This window comes from Rhinatrema bivittatum, unplaced genomic scaffold (assembly GCF_901001135.1).
Source record: "Rhinatrema bivittatum unplaced genomic scaffold, aRhiBiv1.1, whole genome shotgun sequence".
NCBI classification, from domain to species: Eukaryota; Metazoa; Chordata; class Amphibia; order Gymnophiona; family Rhinatrematidae; genus Rhinatrema; species Rhinatrema bivittatum.
Window position 1 is genome coordinate 644,462 of NW_021820433.1, and position 23,127 is coordinate 667,588.

The 23,127-nt window shown below is 47.1% G+C and overlaps 1 protein-coding gene across 1 annotated transcript in view; it reads left to right on the top strand.

The window, feature by feature from the left end:
- LOC115081624 (polypeptide N-acetylgalactosaminyltransferase 14-like) overlaps positions 1 to 22,806 on the top strand; it is a gene marked incomplete at its 3' end in the record, with an annotated part of 542,489 nt that extends 519,683 nt beyond the window's left edge. The window contains 2 exon segments of the mRNA XM_029586053.1: positions 4,437 to 4,540; positions 22,680 to 22,806. Coding sequence (XP_029441913.1) covers positions 4,437 to 4,540; positions 22,680 to 22,806 — 231 coding nt within the window.
- Positions 22,807 to 23,127: the final 321 nt, after the last annotated feature.

The window sequence follows — 23,127 nt, forward strand, 5'->3', positions numbered from 1 at the left end:
TCCAGGTACTTCCTGATTCCAAAGAGAACAGGAGGAATCCGCCGCATCCTAGACCTAAGGGCTTTGAACAAGTTTCTAAAAAGAAAAAAGTTCAAGATGATTTCCCTGGGCACCTTGATCTCCCTTTTGCAAAAAGGGGACTGGCTATGCTCCCCTTGACCTAAAGGACTCATACACTTATATCGAGATCTTCCCCAGTCACAGGAAGTATTCCCGATTTGTAATTGGAGCACAGCACTTTCAGTACCAGGTGTTGCCGTTCAGGCTCGCATCCCCCCCACAGGTCTTCACAAAATGTTTGGCCATGGTAGCAGCGCACCTCCACAGACTGGAAGTGAATGTCTTCCCATATCTGGACAATTGGCTAGAAAGGAGAACATCTCAAGCAGGGGCCGTCAGGTCCATGTGCTTGACCATTTGGATTTTGGAGTCACTATGGTTCGTTCTAAACTATCCAAAGTCCCATCTCAACCCGTCACCTCAATTGGACTTCATAGGAGCCCTGCTAGACCTGCCTCAGGCCAAGGACTTTCTGCCTCGTCGCTGTGGTATCCATTGCGGCAGAGATTCAACAGAGCCAGCAGGCGTCAGCCTGGCACATGTTAAGGCTGTTGGGCCATATGGCTGCAACTGTACAATTTATTTATGTGATTTCATTCTGCTTTTCAGGCACTTCAAAGCAGATTACATTTAGGTCTGTAGGGATGAGATTTATAATTGCACTTTCTTATAAACACATGCACAGAGCCCAATGGATCCTAAGGTCACACTTGTGCCAGGCCATTCAGAGCCTCCAGGAATTCATCCAAATCACCCTATCTCTCCAGAATTCATTGTCTTGGTAGCGGGCACTTTCCAATCTGGAACAGGGGATCTCATTTCAGAGTCTTCCCACTCAAATTGTCCTAACCACAGATACATCTACCCTGGGGTGGGAAGCTCATGTAGATGGGCTCGGTACTCAGGGTCTTTGGTCTGCTCAGGAACATTCTTGTCAAATCAACTTCCTGGAGCTTCGGGTAATCTGGTACATGTTATGGGCTTTCAGAGATCGGCTGTCCAACAAAGTTGTTTTGATCCAGACTGACAATCAGGTTGCCATGTGGTATGTCAACAAGCAGGGAGGCACAGGATCATGTCTCTGTGTCAGGAAGCGGTCCAGATATGGTCCAGATGTGGTCATGGGCTCTCTCCTACGGGATGGTGCTCAGGGTCATGTACCTAACCGGGACAGAGATCGTGGTAGCAGACAGGCTGAGTCGAGCCTTCAGACCTCACGAGTGGTTCCTGGACCAGGGGGTAGCGAATCAGATATTCTGCCTCTGGGGGAGCCTGGATATAGATCTATTTGTGTCCCCCTGCAACAGGATGGTGCCTCGGTTCTGCTCCCTGCACAAAACAGATGGCAAATCAGTCTTGGACATCCTCGCCCATATTTGAGGCAAGGGTCTTCTGTATGCATATCCACCAATTCCCTTAGTGGCGAAGACTCTCTTGAAGCTTTGCAAGGACAAAAGGACTATGATTCTCATAGCCCCTCATTAGCAGAGACGGATCTGGTTTCCACTCTTTAGGGAACTGTCCATCCAGAGACCTATCAGTCTGGGGACATCCCCACATTGCATCACACAAGACCAAGGCAGGCTACAGCATCCCATACTCCAGGCCCTGTCACTCACAGCCTGGATGTTGAGAGATTAATCCTGCAGCTGCTTGATCTCTCAGAGGATGTGGCTTGGGTCCTGGTGGCTTCTAGAAAGCCTTCCACCAGAAAGTCCTATGGACTGAAGTGGAGGAGGTTTTCCATGTGGTGCAAGCAGAAGCCCCTAGATCCATTCTCCTGCCCCACACAAAAACTGCTTGATTACCTGCTACACCTATCGGAAGCTGGCTTAAAAACCAACTACAATAGAGTTCATCTTAGTGCAATTGGCGCATACACCATGATGTAGGTGGTACATCCATCTCTGTTCAGCCTATAGTTGTTATGCCCAGGTGAGACTGCATTTTGGGGGTCATATTAAGGATCATTCTGTCAGAGCTATGGCAGCATCAGTGGCCCACTTGCGAGCAGTTCTGGTGGAGGAAATCTGCAAGGTTGCGACGTGGACTTCTCTCCACACATTCAAATCTCACTGTTATCTGGATAGGGATGGCCGATGCGACAGTAGGTTTGGCCAGTCTGTCCTTTGGAACCTGTTTGAGGTGTAGAAACCAACTCTCTCAACCTAGGCTCATTGTTTGGGTTTAGGCTATCTCCCCCTCTGTTACCAACAACACTGGTGTTTTTGCACCCGTTGGCACCTGGTTGGTGTCTTTTGGTCTCCTGTTTGTGTTGAGGAGCGGCCTGTAGCTCAGGATTCACCCATGTGTGAGGACTACCATCCTGCTTGTTCTCAGAGATCGCAGAGTTGCTTACCTGTAACAGGTGTTCTCCGAGGAAAGCAGGATGTTAGCCTCACAAAACCCGCCCGCCATCCTGCGGAGTTGGGTTTCTCCTATTTTTTATTTGAATTGTAATTCTGTGTTACGAGACTGAAGAGGGACCTTGTGTGGATGCATGGTATAGGGTATGCTGGGCATGCTCAGTGTGCCTAGTCATAGTTCTACAAACTTTAATAATAAGAACATAATAAGAACATAATAAATTGCCATGCTGGGTCAGACCAAGGGTCCATCAAGCCCAGCATCCTGTTTCCAACAGAGGCCAAACCAGGCCACAAGAACCTGGCAATTACCCAAACACTAAGAAGATCCCATGCTACTGATGCGATTAATAGCAGTGGCTATTCCCTAAGTAAACTTGATTAATAGCTGTTAATGGACTTCTCCTCCAAGAACTTATCCAAACCTTTTTTGAACCCAGCTACACTAACTGCACTAACCACATCCTCTGGCAACAAATTCCAGAGCTTTATTGTGCGTTGAGTGAAAAAGAATTTTCTCCGATTAGTCTTAAATGTGCTACTTGCTAACTTCATGGAATGCCCCCTAGTCCTTCTATTATTCGAAAGTGAAAATAACCGAGTCACATCTACTCGTTCAAGACCTCTCATGATCTTAAAGACCTCTATCATATCCCCCCTCAGCCATCTCTTCTCCAAGCTGAACAGCCCTAACCTCTTCAGCCTTTCCTCATAGGGAAGCTTTTCCATCCCCTTTATCATTTTGGTATATCGCTTTATTGTGCGTTGAGTGAAAAAGAATTTTCTCCGATTAGTTTTAAATGTGCTACTTACTAACTTCATGGAGTGCCCTCTAGTCCTTCTATTATCGGAAAGAGTAAATAACCGATTCACATATACCCGTTCTAGATCTCTCATGATTTGAAAGACCTCTATCATATCCCCCCTCAGCCGTCTCTTTTCCAAGCTGAACAGCCCTAACCTCTTCAGCCTTTCCTCATAGGGGAGCTGTTCCATCCCCTTTATCATTTTGGTCGCCCTTCTCAGTACCTTCTCCATCGAAACTCTATCTTTTTTGAGATGCAGCGACCAGAACTGTACACAGTATTCAAGGTGTGGTCTCACCATGGAGCGATACAGAGGCATTATGACATTTTCCATTTTATTACCCATTCCCTTCCTAATAATTCCTAACATTCTGTTTTCTTTTTTGACTGCTGCAGCATACTGAGCAGACGATTTTAAAGTATTATCCACTATGATGCCTAGATCTCTTTCCTGGGTGGTAGCTCCTAATATGGAACCTAACATCGTGTAACTACTACATGAATTATTTTTCATTATACGCATCACCTTGCACTTGTCTACATTAAATTTCATCTGCCATTTGGATGCTCAATGTTCCAGTCTCGCAAGGTCCTCCTGTAATGTATCACAATCTGCTTGTGATTTAACTATTCTGAATAATTTTGTATCATCCGCAAATTTGATAACCTCACTCGTATTCCTTTCCAGATCATTGATATATATATATATATATTGAAAAGCACTGGTCCAAGTACAGATCCCTGAGGCACTCCACTGTTTACCCTTTTCCACTGAGAAAATTAACCATTTAATCCTACTCTCTATCCTATGTCTCTGTCAGATCTCGCCTTCTCCTACAGGGTTAAGTCTGTCCCGATATGCTTTGCAGTGAAGACCTTTGACCATTTTAGTAGCCACCCTAGTGTGTGCCAATACCTGACACAGGACAGACAGACAGGGACAGCTCTTACACAAAAATAGTGTCTGTGCTGTCATCTGTGCTATAAGTATGAAATAAGTTGAGTCACATTTGTCATTCCCAGCAGAGTCGGGGAAGAAGAGACTGAATTTAGAAGATGTGATGATAACTAAAATCTTCAGTTTCATTCAGGATATGGCTTTATTTATTTATTTATTAAATCTCAGGTATTTCAGCAGTGACAGTTTATTTAGCGCCGTGGGTCTCCTTGTAATATTTTGTTTTTTCCTTTTCCTGGTCCACAGAACTCCTATCATTGCCGGGGGACTCTTTGTGATAGATAAGTCCTGGTTCATCCACCTGGGGAAGTACGACACTGCCATGGACATCTGGGGAGGAGAGAATTTTGGTAAGACGCCACCTCAGCACAGTTACCTGCTTCTTTGGACTATGCAAACTGCCCTAAAGTAGGATCTTTACACTTTTCCCCCCAAAATTTTTATTGGAGTACAGTAAAGATTTGCAAACGCTAAGGATGACTGATAGCCAAATGTTTGCATTTTCTGGGAATGTGCTTGCTACTGTGTCCAGTAAATTTATGTGTAACCTGCATGAACCTCACATTTATCCGTAAGCCTTTTCTTTTTTTAAATGGGTCATTTATGGGAACATCCTCTTTCTGTGCTGCCTGCCTGTGGTAGATTTCCACTGAGCCGTCACCTAGAACATAGTAGATAGTGGCAGAAAAGGACCAGTTGGCCAACCTAGTATGCCCGGTAGTTCCCTTCTACACTTCCCTACCTAAGGATATCTCTCACTTGTTGGCTGCACGAGCTTGACAGTCTGCAGGATATCACTCCTTTTTTTTTTTGGCGTAGTTTTGTTGTCTTCTGTCTTTCGTTTTCCACCATTCTGGATAAATAACCATAGGCGTTCCCATGCTTACACCACCATCTAGACCCTCACTCTTGACCTGTGTTTTTGACCGAACCTTTTAACCCTGTTCTTACCTCTAGCTTTTCTGTGTGTCCCAACAGTGCTTACATTTTGTCACAGTGCCAGTGTTCACCACCTCTGCTGGTAGGTTTTTCCAGGCACTTGCTATCCTTTCAGTAGGAATGTACTCCCTCTGACTCTTCCCTTCAGCTTCATAGCACGACCCCCCTTGTCCCTGAATTTCTTTTTTTTTTAATGGAAAATGCCATCTTCCTGGACTTTACTGAAGCTTGATAAAAATGTGAACATCATTTGCCCACAGCATGCGTTTGAAAAAAAAAAGGCAGGATTCTGTAACTGCCCGTCTTAGCAGTCTGCGAATTTCTAAGGAGGCGAACCTGGAGGAAATTCGCCACCTGGCTCGGAAATAGTCCTTACGGTGAACTCTGCCTTTCAGGGAACATCTCAGAGCATCGGGGATTTCACTGCCTAGGAGGGAAGGACAACCCCCCCCCCCCCCCAAATAATGTGAGCCAGGACCAAGGAACCGACCTGCCGGCTAAAAGCTGTGTATACGTTCACCGGAGTGAATTCAGCCCTTTCATCCCGTGCCAGGTTTATAACGTGGGTTATAGGCAGAGTCCATCACCTGGCTGATCCCACTCGGGCTCGGTGTTCAATAAGTCTTCCTCTCTGGCCCCCTTTGCTTCAGAAGGCGGTTGGGCTGAGATAAAACGCAGATCGCCCTCCTTATTTTAATTCTGTGTGCGTTTGTCAGGATGCCAAAGACACAGCGCCCCCCCCCCCCAGCCTGCGCTATTTAAAACTCAGCGAGTTGGCGGAAGAGCCAGGATACAGACTCTGATTTCCCTGCCTGTTGGATCTTCTCACCCGTAAACGGGAGAGCATCCCCGCCCCCTCCTCAAACATATAAAGCACAGATGGGGTTACTCTCTAAAAACGTGCAGCATTATCAATTTAGCAGGTGATGAAAGAGAAGGAGCATTGCATCGCTTCCTTCTGCCGCCCCCTCCCCCCCTTCCTACACACACACACTCACACACTCACTCACACACTCACACACTTTCACATCTCAGTTCTAGCTGTCGGGTTTTATTGCTTCCTCGGTAAATGAAAGCTCCTCCTGCGCTCACCGGCACAGAAGGCCTGTGTGGGAGCCGCTGACAGAGGTAATTACTGCGAGATCCCCGGGATTAGATGAGATTTGCTGTCCAGTGTTACTATATCTGAGTTTTAAAGGAAGGTGAAACTTGCATCTGGATTTATGGCAAGCTGAGGACTTCCCTGCCTGCTACAAGTCAACTCCCCTTCAAAGTATATGCAGGGTTTTATTCAAGGGTATTTTAAACAGAACGAAAATAGCAAGCTGACTTGCATTTTTGCAGGGCAAGGCTATAGGGATAACGAACACACACTCGAAGATCCAGTCCGGGTCAGTTAATCCAGTTATTTCAATCATCTATGTACCTGACACTGTTAAACAAACTTCACAATAATTTTAACAAGACTCCCACAATACTCTTTTACCTAGAGCCAGATACAAAAGTATGGCCCTCCGGGTCCAATGGCTTAACTCATCTCGGCCTCTAGCCCTGAAGTTGCTGGAACCACTGGAGTGGCGCTGTCAGTATTGCGAGCCTGGCTCTCCTCAAGACGGGCTGTGACTCTACATTGCAAGGCACTGACCTCTGACTGGGTGGACCCCCCCTAGATTGGAGCCTGCCAGCATGTCATGGAGTGGGGAATCCAGCAGGAGCAGGGCCAGCCTCTAGGGCAAAGCCGGACGGGCCTTCCGCCCTGGCCAGCCACTTTCCCCTTGGATTGAGTCTGCAGATTCTGGTGGCCAGCAGGACTTGGCTGGAACTGGAGACGGGGCTGGAACAGGAGGTGAGGCCTGGGCCTAGAGGCAGGGACTGGAACTGGAGGCCCACAGGTAGCAGGGGCCACAGGGAAGACCAAGCAGGACAAAACAGGGACTGACCAAGAGAAAGACGGGACAAAACTAGGACTGGACAGGACCACGAGAACAGGTCAAAGAAAGTACAAACACAGTCTAAGAGGAAACTAATGCAAAGCGAGGTGCATAAGACCAGACAAGGGAAAAACAGACAAGGAAGCCTTAGCAGGCCGCAAAGTAAGGCAGAGTGAGTCCAGTAAGCCTGAAGGCCACAGGGCTGGGTAAGAACAATTCAGGACAAAACAGAGAAGCCAGGAAGCCACAGGACAAGTCAGGGAGGCCAAGGAGGCCACAGTACAAAGCAGGGAGGCCAAGGATGCTACAGGACAGGAAGGCCAAGGATGCTGCAGGACAGGGCAGGGAGGCCAAGGATGCTACAGGGCAGGGAGGCCAAGGATGCTGCAGGACAGGGCAGGGAGGCCAAGGAGGCTGCAGGACAGGACAGGGCAGGAAGGCCAAGGAGGCTGCAGGACAGGGCAGGAAGGCCAAGGATGCTACAGGACAGGACAGGGCAGGAAGGCCAAGGAGGCTGCAGGACAGGGCAGGGAGGCCAAGGAGGCTGTAGGACAAAGCAGGGAGGCCACAGGACAAGGCGCAACAAGAAGGCCACGGGGAGGGGGCCACGCAGAAGGAAAGCAAGGAAAGGGGGGCCAATGCAAAGAGCCAAGATGTCTCTCTAAAGAGGCACTGAGTTCTGGGAGAGGCACTGCTGAAAGGACTGACCTACTGTGCCATGGGAGCATTAAGGAGGTGGCCAGCACAGGAGAGAGGGTGGCTCTGTGAGTACCTCCGCTGGCAGGGAGGCTGCCTAACAGCCCGGATCATGACTGCCCGCTTTTTGCCCTGACACATTTGCACAATCGCAGCAGAGCCTTTGTGTCTTAGTTCCAGCAGCAGCTTGTTCAATATGTGCCCACGGCTCTGCTGCAGTCTCCCGAGATGTACCTCTGCTGCTGATGTGTCACGGCAGGAGCAAGAGATATTCCAACAGGGGTCCTTCCGGGCCTAGGGTACAATCTCTTGGAGATTATGGCCTCCAACGAGCAGTTAGTCAGACACAGAGACTGCTTGCAGGCCGTGCCATCGCCTCCAGCTATGGGTTACGTTTCCTCTGAATTCACCCACAGGAAACAGGCAGCGTGCACACAACCGTGTCACATCTGTACCATTGCCACCGTGCCGATCGTCAGGATGCAGCAGCGGCGTCGGCTTCCTAAGAATTCCCCCTGCACACCCGTTGGAGGGCTGCACGCGCGGTGATCGAATTCACAGTTGCCAGCCATTGTGGGGCGCAGTTTTCAAGGTGTCCCATATTGGGACGCAGACCATGCGTACTCTTTTACCAGAGTATTTATTTTTATTTATTTATTTAAGGCTTTTATATACCGACTTTCTTGATACAAATCAAATCAACTCGGTTTACATCGAACTAAGCAGAACTATAACCAACCAATCAACAAGTGACAATTTAAAGGAGCATAAAGTTACATTATAACAAGGATGCATTCACTTGCACCGGCTTTTTCTGCAGCTAGAATTTTGCTTGTAATGTACACGCATATGGATGAATTTTCAAAGGATGCGCGCGTAAAAAATAGCACGTGCATGCGTAAAATAGCACATGCACTAGTACATGCTGTTTTAAAAACTGCTACGTACAGGCGTAAAACAGGGACCGTGCATACATTGTTGCGTGTAAAAAAGAGGCGGGCCAGGGGACATTCCGAGGAGGGGCCGACATGTACGCGTGTAAATCGCTGTTTTACAACCTTCCACAGTGACGCGCATCCGTCTTTTACTTGTGTATATATTTACTTCCGCTCAATGTCTGGTGTAAGTGATCTGAGCTATCTCCTCGGCTGCTTTGCATTTCCAGCTCGGTCAGAGATCCCATACCATGAGCCTTCATTCCCAACTACCCAGGGAGTTTTCCCCCTGTTTTAAATCCCCTCCCCTCTTACCTTTAGTTCAGTCATTGCAGTTATGGTCCTAGGCTGGGGCCATGCACCCTGCAATCATGGGCCCTGAATCCGGTCACTTGGCGTCACCCATTGGGCTGTGAACACTCCTCTGAAGCATCACGAGGCCCAGCCAACTTGGGGAGTGGAAGACCAACCCTCCTGCATGGTAGTGCCAACTGAGCCACCAGGCCAGCCCTCAGACCTTGGCATCTCTTAATGCAGCCCTGTCTGCTTGCAGCTCACTTTATGTACTGTAACAGCAAGTGTACCCCCAAGTCAGCAGGAGGTACAACAGTGAACTTCTATCCATCTATCCATCTATCCTGCAGGAGGTACAACAGTGAACATCTATCTGTTGTGGTCCTGGGCCGTGCCCCGATCTCTCCACCTACCTCGGGGCCGGGCTGGGCCATTTCACGGTCTTCTCGGGCCTGCATGGCCTCCAGTGCGTCTCTCCCTCCTCGGGAGAGATGCCAACGATCCGCGGGGGCTGGCCCCGCCCCCTAGATGCGCACGCGAGGAGGAGCCATTCTTAAAGGGGCCAGCGCGGGAAAACTACAGAGGATGCCCTGGAAGATGTCAGATGCTGCAGGGTATTTAAACCCTGCAGCTTCACCTATTTATTTATTTATTTATTTTAAAGTTTTTATATACCGAAGATCATGTACAAGTACATATCGCTTCGGTTTACAGATAACCAGAATTAGAAATACCATGGGCATGGTGTACAAGGAACAATAAACATTAAACAAATAATACAAATGTAAATTATATAATTATATATTTTTTATTTTTATTATATATAAATTATATAATGTAAAATATATAAAATAATATAATATCACCTAGACAGTGCCTTGCAACGAGATTCCTCAGTTTCCTGAGTTATTTGTTGCTGCAGTGTGTCCTGATTGTCCTATCTTCTGGCTCCTGACCTGGCTTGTTCTTGACTACATCTTCGGCTTCCGCTCCTGGTTTTGGTTTGTCCTCTGACTTCTGGCTTTGACCTGACTCTCCACGACTCCGTCTTCTGCTTTCGTCCTTGGCTTTCGTCCCTGGCTTCTGACCCGGCTTTACTCTTGGACTCCGATTTCGGCTTCTTCCATCTCCTCAGATATCCGGTACCTGCTGACCCAGAGGATTCTCCAATGTCCCAGCGGCTCGGGCTCCTCCCGGGGGAGCCGCAGGCTTCTGAGGGAGAAGACTCTTCAACTACTTGGGTCCAGCCGCCCTTCGTCCACCTCTTTGGCCACAGTCCGGATCCTTGGTCGCATAGGGTCCCACCTAAGTCCAAGAGGTCCGGGTCCCTACAGGCTCCTCCTGGGGGGACCTCAGACTTCCAGTGGTGAAGCCTCTTCCGAGTCTCTTCCGTGCAGCCTCCCGGCTGTGACGCTCGCTGTGGGCCTCCACAGCATACCATCCACTGTCTCAGCCGGCCCAAGGGTCCACAATCGTAACACTATCCATCTATCCAGCAGGAGGAACAACAGTGAACATGCCCCAGTTCACTCTATCCACTCAGATGTGACTGACATTGGCATGTTTGGTCCAAGTTTGAAGGACATCAAGGTAGGCAGAGGGTAGTGATGAGGCTGTAGAATGGGGAGGGGAAGAAGGATGAGATATACAGAAGGGGAAGCTGAGGAGTATGAGGGCAATAGGATGAAAAAAAAGAGATGGATAAGTGGGTGGGCAAAGAGACTAGTAAGAGGGAGGGATATTTGGGTAGGAGGGGAAATTAAGTTATGAGAGAGAAAACAACAGGCTCCTGAGGCTGAATGGTGGGATGAGAGAACATGAGGGTAAAATGGGGCAGTGGAGGTGAAAGGTTAGGAGAGATGGAGGGCAATGGAAAAACAAAAGGCAGGAGGGAGGAGGAGGAAGAGAAGTGTATAGATGGCATGCTAGTCTTAGGAATTTGGAGGCCTTTTTTCAAACTTTGCTAGGGGATGTAGGAACGTCAGTGCCTGCCTCTGTGTGTGCCTGCCTGTGAGTGTGGGGCTCAGATTGCACAGGTGCATGGGAGCCGGTGGCTGCATGTGTGGAACACTGGGCATGGATGTGTGTGTGGGTGTGGGTGTGTGTGTGGGGGTGTGTGTGGGGGGTGTGTGTGGGTGTGGGGGGATGCGTTTCTGTGAGTATGGCTTGTAAGGCAGGCAAAAATATTTGGCAATAAAAATATAAAAAAGATGAGACGAAAGACAGAAAAAGGACAAAAAAAAGGGAAGCTAGAGAGAAGACGCTCAACGAAGAGCAGGGACATAAAGTTAATAATAGGAGCAAAGAAGAGACATGGTATGGTATGTATAACCTCCCCCTCTTTCCTGGTGCAACAGTAGGCTGGGGTAGGGGCACACTCAATACCAGGCTGAGTCCCAACTCTTTCCTGAAATCCTGGCACGGCTTCTATGAAAGGGGGGGAAGGATTAACCTCCAAGGCCCAAGGTGTTTAGATGGTTTTGACCAAGAAGACACTGCACGCAAGGTACAATGTTCCAAAATTTAAAGTCCTTTCTGAATGAACATTTGAAACAAAATAAGTGGCACAATCTGTAAGGCACTTACAGTCCACGGGCAGAAACTGAACTGTTTCCAGGGGGATTACTGGTCCTGGTCCTTTCTGTTTCACCCTCGTTACACTTCTAACCTCAATATGCCCTCTGCTGGGAGGACCACAGACCTGGTGAAGAGAGTGCTTGGGTCTAGGGCCCTCTACATATTTAAGTAAATAAACTGGAGTACAACAAAAGTCTGTGAAACTATCTTTCATAATTTCAGAATAAACTTTGAGCATCTAGTATCTTATGGGCCTGATTGTCATAGCCCCTTATGCACATAAAACCCGGCTTTAATAAATCCGTAGAAATGGTCTTTCGAAAACTGCCCATACGTGTAAAATTACGTGCACATTCACACACACACTATAAAGAGACATTCTGGGGCAGAGTTGTGGTGGCGAAACCATTTTACCACGTGCTTTCAGTTTTTGGAAGTAGGCGCCTAAATCTTCACGCTCACCTTCACGGCTAATGTATGCTTTGTGCGCACAAATTTACAAGCAGGTGCTTTGCACACACACACACAGGCTTCAGTCTTAACTAGGGCCACTGAAAATTACCCTCTGTGAGGGGCAACATTCAATAGCTGTGGAAATGAGGTCTTTGAAAATCTCTGTCTCCCATCCCCCACAAAGGGAGAAAATACCCGCGCTGTTCATGGTGTAGGTGAGGGTAGGTCGGGGGGAGTAAATGTAGGGCTTTCAGTCTGAAAGATCTGCACGTTCATCCCCGCTGAATATCTAGGCTAACTTATCCGGCTACCCTTAGCCAGATAAGTTAGCTGTTTTATGATTTTTTGAATATTGATCTCCGTGTTTCTAACTATGTATTATTATCATTTATTATATATTATCATTGGCAAGAATTAAAAGTGAATGCATAATTCATCAAAAGAAAAAAAATCAGTCTCTAATGTGCCAAACTCCAAGCTGGTATAGCAACGTGTTGGACCAATCCAACTGTTGTCATCCTGCAGCCTGTATTTATACAAAGACTGCAAATCCCAGAATCCTTACAAACCACCGGGACTGACTCAAGTGCTTGGAGGGAGCAGACGAGACTGCTGCTGTATCATGTCACTGACCATGCAGGGTTTCAGAACCTGTCCCACGCCCAGGGCACTCCTTCCCCTGCCTCATTTCTTTGACTTTTCACTCGCCATCTGCTCTTGCCTCTTCCTTCAGTTTGTGTCCTAAACCTGCTTACATTTTGGCTGCCACCAACTCTACTGAAAGGCTAAGCCAGCATCCAGCACCCTCCAAGTAAAGAGGTATTTCTTGATATATCATCAAACCCCATATCATGATCCCTACTCTCTGATATTTGCAATGGAAAATGCCTTCTTTTCCTTTATTGAAACCTGCAAATATATAAAGGCTTTTACCATATCCCTCTTTTCCCTTCTATCTTCCAGCGACTTCATAGATTGGGTTCCTTAAGCCTCTCTATGTAGAGTTTGTGTTGCCTTTATTTTTTTCACGTCCTCCAAAATAATTCACCTTGTCCCAGTATATTTTAATGTCCCTCCTCCTCCCACACTTGTCCCAAAATGTCCATTAAAATAACATTTGAAAGCTGGCCACCCAAGCCTGCCTTTTATTACTCTGGGAATTGGAGCAGAGAACGAGAGGAATGAGTTTCGCTTTGCTGAGGGATTTCAGAACGGCGCTTTGCTTGACCCCCCCTGAACTGAAACGAATGCATCCTTTTTGTATTCCTCTGAGGCACGCGCAGCCCGAACGGAAGCTGCATCGGGATGCGCCCCTGCTCACGCCATACGCTCCGCCAGCCCTTATGGTTTTAATGGAATAAAGCAGAGCTGAGAATCAATAGGCCCTGGCGTCTTGAGTAGAAGGGTGACAGCAGCGCGAGTAGAAATGGAATTACTTAGAAGCCGAAGCGAGCTTCATGTCAGGACAGGAGGTCTTGCATGGCTGAGCCAGAACAAGCTGATAGTTTAGAGGCTGACACTTTCTATTAAACAACACAATCTACAGACAGACGTTTAACCGAACACGATAGCTTTTAACAGGAGCACGGATGAACGCAGAGGAGCTTAAAAAAAATGTGATTGATATTAAAATTTTTCAGAGTGCTTTCCCTGGGTGGAATGCTTTACAGCAATCCCTGCTCAGCTCGAGAGTCAATGCATTACTAAACTGCAGGCCAGGCTCCCATGGACTCTGCACTCTTTGAGGCCTTTGCCGTCTAATCTTTCCTAAGTGGCTGCTTATGTAAATGAGGGGGAGAAACGAACCTCTTGAGGCATTAGCCATTCTGATTTCCGCCACTGGAGTTTGCACCATTTCAGTGGTAATGTGTTACTTTGCACCCCCAAACACAAAATTTCACAGCTGTATTGTAGCATTTCTCGTCTTAGAGTGGGAGAAGAAAGGTTTAAGGTGGGTTTTTGATTTAGAAAATAAGAAGTGGAACTACTGCAAGTTGCCGTTGGCCCTTTTTCCTCGTTCAGTTAAAGCATCGTCTTGGGGTTTTGGAAATCCACTTGCCTGATTTTGATGGTGGGCAAGCGGGGTTGGGTGAGGCTTGGAGGAGCAGGATGGGGCCGGGAGGAGCAGTTTCAGCTTCAGTGGGGGCCTAGGAGGCAGCAGCAGAGCCATGGGGAGGAGAGAGAGAGGGCTGCATGCAGAAGGTTAAGGTAAGGCTGTGCGTGGAGTATACAAAGGTGGGGAGAGGAGAGAGAATTTTGGGGGGTAGGGTGGGGGGTGTACGTGGTGAGTGCATTTCTTGCCTGGCAAGTAATTCCTGTAAGAGTTTTCCAATCTCTGGCACTGCTGTGATTTTCCTCGGATTATGTGTCCCATAACCCCGCAGCTGTCCTTTTCTGGATTTCAGCCTGTTGGTGCTTGAAATAATATTTGTAATATTCCCAGCCTGCATTAACTGATAAATCTGCCGTTTGGGGCTCCATGGGCTTTGGATTTTTAATTTAAAATGATTTTTATTGTTTTAATAAACAACAGTACAATAAATAGAGAGTGGTGGTTTTCTGAGCCACTCTCCAACAACCAAGATTGTAATCAAATCGGAAGATACCCCTCCCTCTCGCTTCCCCAATCACCCCCCCACCCTCCCACCCAAACCCTCCCCCCCCAAGAGGGAAAAGTCCAGTGTCCACATATGAGGGAATAGTGTCCACCTCTGAAAGCATGAGAGAAACTTCCATGGAAGCGCCAGCTGGGCATCACTCATTGAGAAAAGAACTCCGAGAACATTGTGGTAGGGATTGTAGATAAGAGCCCCAGATATCCAAGAAACGCTTCTTATGACGGGGAGATGATTGCATCGCAGCCGCATCAAAGAGCATCATACGATGAAAGCTGTTGCTCCAACTCCAGTAGGACGGAGGTAAGTCCTCTCTCCAATGAACCAAGATAACCTTCTTAACCACCAAACAAGCCTTACTGATGAGCAATCGAGATCCCAAACCTCAGATTCGTAGAGGAGAAATGCATCCAAAAAGTAGCCACAAAGGTGAGGGTGGGATGTGTACTTCCAATAAATTTTCAAGATAACGAACCACCCTAACCCAAAGGCTATGTATAGTAGGGCATGCCCAAAACGCGTGGGATAAAGTACCAGGAGAGTAGCCACATCTCGCACATGCGGGAGATGATGAGATTCTTAGGTGGAATGCCCCTTGTGCCGAGGCAAAGCTCCGACGTAAAAATTTATACTGCATTTCTCTGAAATAAGAATTCACCAAGATTTGGGGTACTCGTCTAAAACAAGCTTTAAGAATAGTCACCATAACCGTGAAGACCCCATCACCATTCCATCTTTCAACCAGAACAGTGCAGGTATCCAGGACCGTCAATTGTTTAAGAAGTTTGTAGTACTGCGATAGTGAAGTTTTTTGTCGTGCTCAAAGGAAAAAATATTATCTAGGGATCGGAAATGCGAGGACTGTCTAGCAGGAGAGGGAAGGGACTTAACATAATGTTGTAACTGTAAATAGGGGAAGACTTCTTTAGCAGAAATCTCCCAAAGTTCCGAGAAGGGTAATGTCTGTCCCTCGGGTGATAGCACATGACCTAACAGATGAATCCCCTTGGAGCCCCACCCTTGGAACATAGCTGATTGTGATCCAGGAGTAAAATCAAGATTCCCCTGAATGGGCAGAAAATAGGAACATATACGATTAATCTGTAATAACCTCGTGAGCCTAAACCAAGAAAAATGGATAGGATGGGTCAAAGCATTCTGCACCAAAAACGTTGGGAGAGAAGTGGCTGGAGACTGCAAAACATATTTAAGGGAAAGGGGAGTCACCAGTTCCTTATCCGCAGAGAGATTAATAACAGTGGAGAGGTCCAACAACCAATCTCGCAATTCTCGGAGGTTTCTGGCCAGATTTTAAAGTGCCAGGTCAGGAGCACCCATCCCCCCCCCCGCCCCATGCCTCCTGCATCCAGGCCAAGGGGATCTGAGCCCTCCCCCCCACCCCCCCGCAAGTAAAACCGCCGCTGGGCTTTATCTAGTTGCCGCAGCTCTACATTACGGAGTTGCAGAGGCAAATTCTGGAAAAGATACAACCACTTAGGCAATATTTATTTTTTATTTATTTTAAATATTTATTTTTTATTTATTTATGCTCATTTTAAAGAAATGAACTCTGCCACCTAAAGATAAAGGTAGGCGGGTCCAAGTGAGCAATTTGTCCTGGGTGCTTCGCAATAAGGGAGACACATTTAACTTATATAATTGCAAGAGCGTACGAGGGATGACAATCCCAAGGTAAGTAAATGAGGCAGCTGCCCAGGTAAGTGGAAAGTTAGCCCCCCAATCTCTCTGCAAAGTCTCGGGAAACGCCAAGGCCGTAGACTTATGCAGATTTAAATGGAGATCCGAGAAGGTTCCAAATGCCCAAACATGCTGAAGCAGGGGCCGTAGGGACTTATAGGGATCCGTAAGAAAAACTAGGATGTCATCCGCAAAAGCGGCATATTTAAATGTAGTTGATTGTAGACGTAAACCTTTGACGTCCTTTGCCCATTGAATAGTTTGTAGTAAAGGTTCAAGCTGGAGGACAAACAAAAGGGGGGAAAGAGGGCAGCCCTGTCTGGTGCCTCGGGAAAAAAAATAGTGCACTGTTAGGGAAGGCCTCAGATTTTGAACCATTCGCTATAACAGCAGCTTCCAGAGCCTGATAACGAAGCCAGACTGCACTTGTAAACAATCTCTCAAAGCCCATTTGATGCAACACAAAGAAAAGATATTCCCATTCCACCCTGTCAAACGCCTTTTCAGCATCAAAGCTGACAGCGAGGAAAGTGGCATCCATCTGCTGGCACATTACCATGGCAGCGAGCACTTTGTGAATGATAGTCAACGCATATCTGCCCCGAACAAAGCCCACCTGATCCAACCCAGTGAGAGACGGGAGTATCACAGAGAGCCGATCCGCCATGATTTTGGCAAAAAGCTTTTGGTCGAAATTCAAAAGAGATATGGGCCTGTAAGACTCAGGTAAGAGTGGATCCTTCCCCTGCTTATGAATAAGAGTAATATGAGCCGTATTAGTGTGAGCAGGGAAGGATCCAGTCTCCATAAGGTCTGAGATGACACTCACCAGGGGGGGGTCCCACCAGGTCTGAGAGACACTTGTAAAATTCCGTACCATAGCCATCGGGCCCAGGTGCCTTAAAGGCCTTTGCCGTCTTGATCACCGAGGTGACTTCATCCAAGGTAACAGGCATGTTCAGAAAAGTTTTTTGCTCCCGGGTGAGACGGGGAAGATTCAGGCGTGCGCAAAAGCGGGCGCAAACTTCACCGTCCCATCCCTCAGAGGTGTAAAGATTACTGTAAAAAGCTCGGAAAAGGTGTAAGATATCTGCCGTATCCGTAAGGATCTTACCAGCAGTAGAACGTAGAGCTGGGATGTAACTGGAGCCACGAGCAGTACGTACCAAATTAGCAAGCATCTTACCAGCTTTATTTCTATGCTGATAGAGCTTATATTGATAATAAAGAAAGCTCTTCCGTGCTCGCTGGTGCAGCAAAGTGTTCAATTCCCCCTGTATGGATAAAAACTGTAGTCTCGCCCTGTAAGAATTAGAATGGTTCAAAGTGCTCCTTGCCCTATTCAGTTGGGTAGTTAAAGTCAGAAATCTATGGTCAATAGCTTTCTTCCGATGGGCCATACCATATAAGAAATAACATCCCCCCTCAACACAGCTTTAGCAGTATACCAAAACAAAACCGGGGATGCTGCGTGCTGGGCATTGAGGGTTGCATAGTCCATCCAGCGGGCTCGCAGGTATTACTGGGGTGGGGGGGGGGTTCATGGGGAGATCTAGGGTAGGGGGAATTTCGGAGGTTGGGAGGGAGGTTTTGATGACTGGGAGAGGGAATTTTGTGAAAGGGGTGGGATTGGGAAGGGAGGATGAGGAGCATGCATTGCACATCTGTGATTTTTTTTATTAGTTTTTTTAAATCTAGCAGTGGCGCCACCTCTAGGGGCAGCAGGGGAGTGTCACAAGTCCCCCGGAGAGGGGTTCCACACCCTGGGGGGGGGGGGGTGAACTTAGGCCCACTCTGACCCCTTTAACTGACAGCCCGGAGAGCATGGGGTTCAGAGTTAGCACCTTTCCCATTTTTCATAGGGAAATTCTCTCATTAAAGTCTCTGATTTTTGTGAATGGATGGATTTTGCATGCCGCTTGCAAAGCTATCTGCAGAACAAACATGCTGCATTCGGCGGTCCACGGGGCAGGCCCACGGATCGCTGCACTGAAGCGACACCCTCCAGCGCCAGGGAAGACCCCCAAATGGATGCGTGGCAGTCCGCCGCACTCAGCCTGCCGCCGACACTGCTGCGTCCCCTGGTCCCCTCCTAAGGCATGCGCGTGCTCGACATTGCTCCTCCTAAAGGGCCTGTGGTGGAAAAATGCCAGCGGCGCCTGATGATATCGCCAACAAAGACCTACAAAAAGCTACCTCAGCAACTCCTCCTTGCCTCAGCAAGAGGTCAACTACTGTTAAGTAGAGCAAGTTGCCTCAGCGTTCCTGGTCTTCGTTCCTGTGTTCCTTGTCTTTGTTCTTATGTTCCTGATCTTTTTTTTTCATCCTGTGGTCAATCTTCAGTTCTTCAGTGTCATCTCCTGCCTGCCTGTGCTGCTCCTTTCTCCCTGCCTGCTTATCTGTCTCTGGTTTTGACTTCGGCCTTGACACTCCACCTGCCACTGACCACTGCCTGACTCACGACCACGTCGGAACTCATCCTGCCTATTGACCACTATCTGACGCACGACTACACCTGAATGCTGCCTGTTTCAACCACTGCCCATCTCCAAGTATGCCTGTAACCAGCCTGCCACGGACCCTGGCCTGTGACCCAACCATCTCCATGGACCAGCCAGCCCCGGCACCCCAGGGCTCAACCTAAAAGGAATGAGGGCTGGTATAGGTGAAACTCCAGTTCGACCTCTCTCACAGCCAGCTACGCCTGCCAAAGGTGGGGACCTGCAGGGCTCTGCCCTGCAGATTACGTCAACTTCCCCTCGGTCCAAGGGTCCACGCCTGCAACAAAATGTGCTTTTCGCACAATCCATTGTAAATTTCTCCAAATGGGACTTAAGAAGGCACCAGCCCTATGTCCACACTTCTCTAACTGGATTGCACAGCTGAGTTTATAAACTTACCATTGCCCTCTCTTGGGAGTGAGGGGCACTTGGAGTAGTACCTAATGTTTCGAAAACATTACTAGGTGTACACAATGCTGTGCAAATGCTTGGGCCACACAGGCTACATGGCACTGCTGACACAATGCAGTGCTTATTGCCAGCTTCATACATGGTGACAGAGGCTGCCGTGATCTGGCACGTTACAAGTGGCGCCCTATGTAAATCACTGGCAGATTTTTCAGTCTTCAGCTCACTAAACGGTTAACACAATAGATGAACAATACATAAAATATGTATTGTTATTTAAAGATATTAATGCCACTTCTGCCCCCACCAACTGGCTCTGAAGGGCAGTTATTGGACACAGAGTTGGGCTATTGAAAACTAAGATCCTCGGTGGAGGATTTTGCACCTTGATACCAGCCAAAGTGTGCAAAGTGCTTGTGAGGTGCTGTTTTAACCTGCATATAAAGGCCTAGTGGCATAGAAGGCGACATTTAATTTGCGCCGTATGGCTTTAAGGTGCAAGGCAAACTTTATTGCATGGGTCTCTTTTTTTTTTTTTTTTAATTTAAGATGATGGCTTGAAGAGATCATCTAAAAGCTAGAAAGGATTTTTAGAGGGTCAACCGTGTTCTCATTGACAGGAACAGGAGCTACATTACTGCACACAGACAGAGATCGACTTGCCCATCCCGTCAGCTCAGTTAGTCCTGCCCACTAGGATATATATCCATACCCTTGAAAGGATTTGTTGTTTTTCTCCATCATAGTCCACCCTCTTGGATAGATAAACGTGCAATTTCCCTGGTTTATTTCATACCCAGCCCCTCCCCTCCCTTGTAATTTAAATAGTTAATTATCCGCATACTTTGTGACTATCTGTACGGGTGCAGCCCTGACTGGGCTTGTGCCAGGGTCCCAGGGCTCCTGGATCTCTCTCTCTTTCCCGTACAGTGCAACAGCCCAGTCCAGAGTTAATCCTGCACCAGGCAGGAATAAATCTAGCTAAGTCTTCAGGCAGGGCCAGTGCAAACCATTTTTGCTGCCCCGTGCAAACAATTACTGCTCCCCCCACCCCCGTTCATTCAATCTCTGCCCCAGGCTCACAAAAAAAAAGCCAAGCTGCCTCCAGTGATCTAAATGTTATAATCTGACACTCCCCATCACTTGGAACCCGTGGCCAGTGCAAGGGTATTAGGAGCCCTAGGCAAACTTTGAAGTCCTGCAACTCTCCCCACCCCAGGCCCGTACACACACATACACACAGATACACAATTACAATTCATGCATTTATAACAACAGCTTTTACATGAAAAGGAATGTTTAGTGTATGGTCTTCTAAGGTAAAAATATCACTTACAACATATATATATTATATTTCAATGCACTGCTGTGAAGCCAACCAGAAAACCCTACAAAAATATCCGTATGGTATTAGGTATAAACTACATGCTATCAGGATACCTCACCTCGGTCCCAACTTGCAGAACAGAGACAGACCCTCACCAAATACAGAATAAAAAGACCAAAAAGTATAAATATAAATGTGCAAACAAAAAACAAACTGGAAGCTGCAACAAGCCAGATTTGTATGCAGTGCAACAATGCAAAAACAGAAAATCAGCCATTCCTCATAAAACATCAAATAATAAAATCAAGAAATATAAAACATCAATCATAATAGTAAAACTATACTAATGAAAATAAATCATTCAAAACTGATGAATTAATCAACTAATAATTAAAAACTCATATAAATTGTGTTTTACATTTACCAAATACCAGTAAAATATTTCAAAGCATAAGACACATCAAATAACATCCAATAATTAAAACTAATAAGGATAAAAAAAATCTCCCACTCTCCATACCTAGGAACCTTTGAATTGCAATTACCCTGAGATCATTATGAATTAGTGGGTGAGGGAGGGCAAACAAATTTTTTTCTCTCGCTCATATATACACACACTTTTATTCTCTCATATATACTGATGATCACACACACATTCTCTTGCGCTCACATTCCCTCTCTTCCACACACTTATGCACCCTCTCTCTCACATACACACACTTTCATGTTCAAATACTCATGCTCTCCCTCTCACATGACCCTATCTCTCACACACAAACATGCTCACATGAATGCCGGTATATAAAAATCTTAAATAAAAAAATAAAATAAATAAATGTGTGCTACTTCTCTCATACACACACACTCTCAGAAACACACATACACATACATTCCCTCTCACGCTCATACATAACACACACACATGTTCCTACTCTCACATAAATATGCTGATACACATTCTCAGACACACACCCACCCAAGTGCTCCCTCTCACACACACACTCATACACATACACATATATACATGAGCTTCATCCTCTCTTCTTTTGTAGGTACCTCTGGCATCCCTAGGTCCACCTCTTCACTTTGTCCTTCATTGGATCGAGATCTGCAAGGTGGTCTCCACTCCAATTTGGCTGCCAGTGGATGGGGTGCACTGGGCAGCATGTGGCTTCTTCTCCTTTCAGCCACTAGCAGGATGGAGTCCACTGGGTAGTTTTTGGCATCGGCTCCACTTCACCAGAGGGATAGGTTCTGCTGGTCGTCCCACGGCGTCTTCTCCACTTCGACCGTCAGTGGGCTGAGGTCCACCGCGTGGCCCATGGCATCTTTTTCGAATTAGCCACCGTCAGGATGGGGTCTGCTGAGCGGCCCCTCCAAGCCACTGCCCCGTGCAGTTGCATGGCTTGCACAGTAGGTTGCACCGGCCCTGTCTGCAGGTGAACAGGTGTATGCTAGTAAATCAGACTTTATTCTTACTTTTCAGACTCTTAGGTCTTCTCCCTTGTTTTCTGGTTTCTGGAAGAGTGTTTAAAATTGCAGAGATGTGTACTAAGCTGGTTTGAAGCGCTGATCAGTCGGGATGTCTATTTGGGTATACTGTTGCTCAAATGTTTTAGTAAGGGTAGGCTGATTCCTTGCATTTTTTACTCAATTAAAGTTGTCCTCAGACAGTCCCACCTATAAAGCCCCTGGTTTAGTTCTTCCCGTTCCAGTCCTCACCACTTTAACTCAAAGGCTCACATATGTTTTCTTTTTTTTTTTTTGTCTGTGTGTCTTGACTAGAGTTTCAGTTCTAAGGACTGGGGACTGTTTCTGTGTCTCTTTACAGTGCTGCATACCCCTGGAGAGCTCTAAAAAAAAGATTGATAATAATAGTAATAATGAAGAGGCCCATGTAGGGAGGCTAACTTTAAAACATGCGTGCGCCCGTATACACGTGTATAGTGACGCACAGGTTCATGCTCATCTATTCTAAGTAAAAATAAGCTTAAATCGACCCAGCAACGTGCTCACGATTCTAAAAGATGCGCAGCATGTAGTTTCCACGTAGCAGTGCCCAGCCCCGTTTGAGTTTGGTAAGGAAAAAAACCTGCTCTCACTGATGTCTTGCAGAAATCTCGTTCCGTGTGTGGATGTGCGGAGGGAGCCTAGAAATTGTTCCATGCAGCCGTGTTGGGCACGTGTTCCGGAAAAAGCATCCCTACATCTTCCCAGAGGGGAATGCCAACACTTACATAAAGTAAGTATTTCCAGCCGTCTGCCGAATGCCCTGCACCTCGTTGAATTGTGGAGATAGAAAAATAAGGTGAACCAGCAAGATCCCAGGGCCACCTCCACTACAAGGAACCGTTATTCTAGAACCTTCTCTTGGTGAATTATTTAAAAATATGTTGACAGTATCATTTTTCATTCCCTGTACGTACTAGGATCAGTCCAGACCGTGGGTTATGTCCCCCGTCCAGCAGATGGAGTCAGAGCAAACTTCCGAGGGTGCTGACATATAAGCAGGTGCACCCTCCAGGGATCCTCAGTATCTCTCTGACTCCAGCAGATGCGAGTG